Consider the following 5229-nt stretch of genomic DNA (forward strand, 5'->3'; position numbering starts at 1 on the left):
GGAGACAATAAATCAATATTTATCTGTCTGTAAGATCTTTGATAACAAATACTATGACTAGAATAACACTCACTCTTTTCCTCTGTGTTACAATAATCATTATAATCATTATAAAAATCAAAACACAGCTGAGGATTTTTCCACTTTCCAACACAAACACTGACATAAAGTTATACTGACATTGTACAGCAGTGACTTCATATCATGAACACACAACTATGTGTGTGCTGGTGCACTTTAAATTTGGCAACAACGTGCGTTCAGACGAGCAATGACGTGAGCAGCCTACATCAGCACCTTAGATACGGGCACACCATTCACCGTAGGGCTCCTGCCCCGTTTTAGACCAATCAGCGCCTGTGTTTTCTAGATAGCATTCAGCACCACCCACACTGCTGCCAGCTGTATTGTTCCGCTATAGGGAATCTCCTCTCGGGCTGTATACATCCATCATAACTCCTGCACTTTTCAGTGACAGGACACGAATGGCTACGGTCCTGTAAGAATAACTGGTGACAAAGAGGAAGTGTGTGATATAAATGAGAGTATAGTGCCGGGAATGGTCTTTTCAGAGCTGTAGTGTGCGGTGTAAACATGAAACAGGCTGGGAAAGAGCAGCAGTCATGTGTGCAGAGTTTAGGAAAATCAATTGATGGCACTGTGTCGCTCATTTTGTCTAATAATGGTGGTTAGAGCTGCTTTTATCAGTGACAATAAACATGGTGCAGCTTGCAAAGCATCTGCTACACGATATATTCACATCAAAATAAAGTATTTGTTTCACGACAGCGATAAAAAGGCTGAAATGTGCATTTATATAATTCGTTTCTGCCTTTAGAATAATCACTTTAGCCTTCTGTCAGCACAGACCTAGGTTATCTCTGACGCAAGCGCTCATCACAGCCGTCTCTCCCATTTCACAGAATCATATGTCACGGATTGACGTCTCCGCGCAGCCAATCAGCGCCCGACTCGGCCGCTTCTCAGGGGGCGGGACTCGCGCCGCGGACCAATCGCGGCCGCTCGTATTGTTTTGACCTCTGAAACCGCATCACCGCCTACCTCGTGCCCATGGCGGAGGAAAGCTATAAATACAGGCAACGCTGTACCAGGACGAGGACGAAGTAGCAAAACTCCCGGAGAGGCGGGAGCTACTCTGCAAAGCCTGCTGAAAAAGAGGAAAACAAAAAAACTGCAAAATAACCTTAAAAACCGAAACCGAAGCAAACGCCAATCCTCCGACATGTACATGTACTGGAATACTTTTTTGTAACGTTGATAATATATTCTATGTGAAGAAAGTATTTATACTTTTTTTTCTATTTGCACTAACTAACGGTACTTCAGAACTACTGAGAATCTTTATTTTTTACAAAAAAGTAAGTATCTCTCATCCGCCATTTTGTTTTTCTTGCCATGTATTCATTTATATGATATCATTAAGTGTTTATTTGTGCTTGCTGTCGTACTGTAGCTGTATTCGTACTTACTAAGCTGATTTGCTGCGTCAGTCCACGAAGTTAGGGAGGGGTGTGTGTGTGTGTGTGCGCGAGAGATAGAAAGTGTGTGTGTGTGTGTGTGTGTGTGTGTAGTCCTTATTTTTCTTATTTCAGGTCAAAAATATGACAACGATATCCTCTGTGAGACACTAAATGCGTCAGCTCGGTAATTTAAACTGCAGCCAACCATATTATACTGGTGTTAATTTTCATTGGTGTCATTCACAGACTGCTATAGTCGTTATAGTGTTGCGTGTATCACAAAACTGCAATAATATCTCATGTAACTTTACTAAACTGGTAAGATGATTAAGGACCTGTAGCCATTTCGCAACAGCAAGGAATCTCCCCTTGGCTTTCGAGGGCAGTTTAATGATGGAGGCGTTTAATGTTGCAGTTAAACCCCTGTGCAGATTTTATTTCCCTTATTAGATTAACAAATAATCAACTTTTATGTATTTTAAGCCTTTATCCTTCAATTCAGCTCTCCAGCACTGCCTGTTTCCTTAAAATCTGCTTTCTAGTTTGTCATTTACATTTTATTTTAACGTTATGTTGCAACCTTTGAGTATTTCGACATGTTGTGTTAAATTGCCAAACATATGGGTGTAGCCTTGGTGCGTTTAATGTTATTTCCACATTGTTTTTAACATAGGAAGAGCTCCAACCACCCCAGTGACACCAATGTAGGCTTTGAAATCCAGCTAAATCATCTCCTGGCTACCTTAACCCCCCCCCAGCAGGCGTTATTGACAAGGCATGTCCTCGGTTAAGTTGATCACCTTCAGTCAATTGGCCTAAATGCAACAACCCCACATTAGTTTCCCTGTCTCCTGCTATATGGAGGCTATCCAGTGGCTTATTATGTAACAGGATTCCCGAGTATTAGTGCGAGGTTAACGTGCTCAATACCCACTTTCTGACATTTACATAAACAATATACAGTGTGCCAGATGAACAGGATGTGTGGCTCGATCCCAGATCAGTGGGCTCTGTGTTGATGTTTCTGCCAGAGCTGCACATTTTCCTCCCAAGTGTGAAATTCTGCTTTGGTTGACTGTTGCGTGACATGATGATATCTGAGCTCACAGCTTCATAACTGCAACATGCACTGGTGCTTAGACAGACGGTTAATAATTAAAGGACACTTGCTTGCAGTCCCCTTTTTTAAAGTCTGCACTATAGCCAAAAGAGGCTGAGCTGATCTTTGTGTTGTGAATTTATGTAAACATTTCGACATGAGTGATTAAGAGGTATTTGTTCTCTTGTTTATTGTTGCAGGAAAAAAATTATCACACCCTGTGGAAGGACACCGCTTCTACAAAACCAGCACTTTTGCTTTTGAACCTGTTTTATCCAAATACTGGTCGCTTTCGCCATCCTGCCTGGAGAGCATCTGTGTTGCCAACCACGGATAAACAAAGCAGACCCAGTGGACACATTCAAGGTCAGACACACCTAATCTTCACGCACCTGGTAAACTTCGGCAGTTAGCTATGCAGCTTGAAATCCAAGTAGCTCTCAACTTCATCATCTCGTACCTGTATAACAAGCTGCCGAGGCGGCGGGTTAACATTTTCGGAGAGGAGCTGGAGAGGCAGCTGAAGCAGAAATATGAGGGACACTGGTACCCAGACAAGCCATACAAGGGCTCAGGATTCAGATGTATCCATGTGGGGGAGAAGGTGGACCCTGTGGTGGAGAAGGCAGCCAAAGAGAGCGGGCTGGACATCGACGATGTCCGCAACAACTTGCCCCAGGACCTCAGCGTGTGGATTGACCCCTTCGAGGTGTCCTATCAGATCGGGGAGAAGGGGCCTGTCAAAGTATTGTACGTCGACGACAGCAATGAAAGCGGAGCTAACAGTGGGGGGCTCGATCTGGACAAGGAGATCAAGAACAGTTTCAACCCAGACGCACAGGTCTTCATGCCCATCAATGAGCCTGTGAACGGAGCCTCACCGGGCTCCACCTCGCCCTCTCCTCCTTTCGGCCACTCGGCAGCTGTCAGCCCCACCTTTATGCCCCGCTCCACGCAGCCTTTAACCTTCACGACAGCCACCTTTGCCGCCACCAAGTTTGGCTCCACTAAGATGAAGAGCAGCGGGCGCAACAACAACAGCAGCAGCAGCGCTGGGAACAAGGTGGCACGTACCTCTCCCACCAACCTGGGCCTGAATGTGAACAGTCTCCTGAAACAGAAAGCCATCTCCACCTCCATGCACTCTCTGTACGGGTTGGGCCTCGGGGTGCAGCAGCAGCAGCACCAGAAGCCCTCAGCCCTGTCCCCCAATGCCAAGGAGTTTGTGTTCCCCAGCCTTCAGGGCCAGGGCAGCCAGAGTGCTCTCTTCCCTGGGGACAGCTCGCTCAGCCTCAGCCCACTGCAGTACAGCAATGCCTTCGACATGTTTGCGGCCTACGGTGGCCTTAACGACAAGTCCCTTATGGATGGCTTGAATTTCAGCTTGAACAACATGCAGTATTCTAACCAGCAATTCCAGCCAGTTATGGCCAACTAGTACACGTAAAGGTACTACTTAAGCTACTACTTCACACAGAAACGACCAGAGATAATGTGATAAGGGGGGAAACAAACACAAATGCACATTTTGAAAAATTTAAAAAAAATGTAAACAAGAACAGAATGTCATGGATAAAAGGAAAAAGTGACTTGTCAGCTGTAAGATCTATGTTACGAGTCCAAGAGCATGAGCCCGAGGGTGAATTACTTTGCCCCCTTGAGTTATACCTTTAGTACAAGATGTCCAAGCTTGGTTACCTAAACTTCAACATGCATCATTGTTATTTCTTTTGCCAACCAAGCACAATTTTTTTTTAATGTGACTGTTTTAAGATATAAAAAAAAGACAAAAAAAAAACACCACCACAAGTCATGGCCTCTTTCAGTATTTAAACATAACTGGACACCGCCAATTTTTGTTTTTCAAGAAATTGGCATAAATAAGTGGGATTTCCTGGTCTTTTTTCTAATTGTATAATTTAATTTAGTACAGAGTTTGTAAAATATCAGAGTATCTATTGTTTCTACGACATGGTATTGCATTTATATCTTTTTACTACTCCAGTGATCTGTGATGGCTGCAGCAACTTTATGTTTTCTTTTTTTATTGAAATTATAAAAATGAATCCATCTTTGAAAAAAAAAAAAACGACAAAAACATTGACTATTCTAAAGATTGTGTACAGAATATTCCGTAGTGGTGGGATTTAAGAATATTTGCTTTTTTGAAAAACATAAGAGTTGTATTTTCTGTTAAGAGTTTAAAGATTTTTGCTATATTATGGACAAAATGTAATCGTATATTAATTTTGTACCTACATTGTGCAATACTTGATAAAAACAAACGGTATAACAAAGTATTTGGAGTCAGTGTCTTACATGTTAAGAGGGACTGATAGTTTATTAAGTTTGTATTAAAAAGCTTGAAAATAATGACACTTGTTCAGTTTGTCTTTTGGTTTTTGTGGCTAAGCTGGTTGATGCCGGTTGTTATGCAGAGTATTTTTAGGGGTTTCTAACATGTTGGGACAGATCCAGCATTCTGTCCTCAGGTCAAAACAATCAGGTTTTTCTTAAAATACGCCCATGTTCATTTCACTTCACTGTTTGGTACACTGGTATGTCTTCAGTAAACAATCCTGAGAGTTCACTCACAATAGGACAGGTCAGAAATGAGATGATAAAATACAACACATTTCATATCCTTTT

The 5229-nt window shown here is 42.6% G+C and overlaps 1 protein-coding gene across 1 annotated transcript; it reads left to right on the forward strand.

Moving 5' to 3' along the window:
* Positions 1-1098: 1098 nt before the first annotated feature.
* On the forward strand, positions 1099-4880 carry tob1a (transducer of ERBB2, 1a). Its single transcript, XM_049561728.1, has 2 exons — positions 1099-1379; positions 2781-4880. The coding sequence occupies exon 2, from the start codon at positions 2996-2998 to the stop codon at positions 4016-4018; it is 1023 nt and encodes a 340-aa protein (XP_049417685.1). The 5' UTR covers positions 1099-1379; positions 2781-2995; the 3' UTR covers positions 4019-4880.
* The last annotated feature ends 349 nt before the right edge of the window (positions 4881-5229 follow it).

This window comes from Epinephelus fuscoguttatus, linkage group LG19 (assembly GCF_011397635.1).
Source record: "Epinephelus fuscoguttatus linkage group LG19, E.fuscoguttatus.final_Chr_v1".
NCBI lineage: Eukaryota > Metazoa > Chordata > Actinopteri > Perciformes > Serranidae > Epinephelus > Epinephelus fuscoguttatus.

Coding starts and splice junctions, on each gene's coding strand:
- tob1a (XM_049561728.1), top strand. CDS start 2,996: ATGCAGCTTGAAATCCAAGTAGCTCTCAACTTCATCATCTCGTACCTG.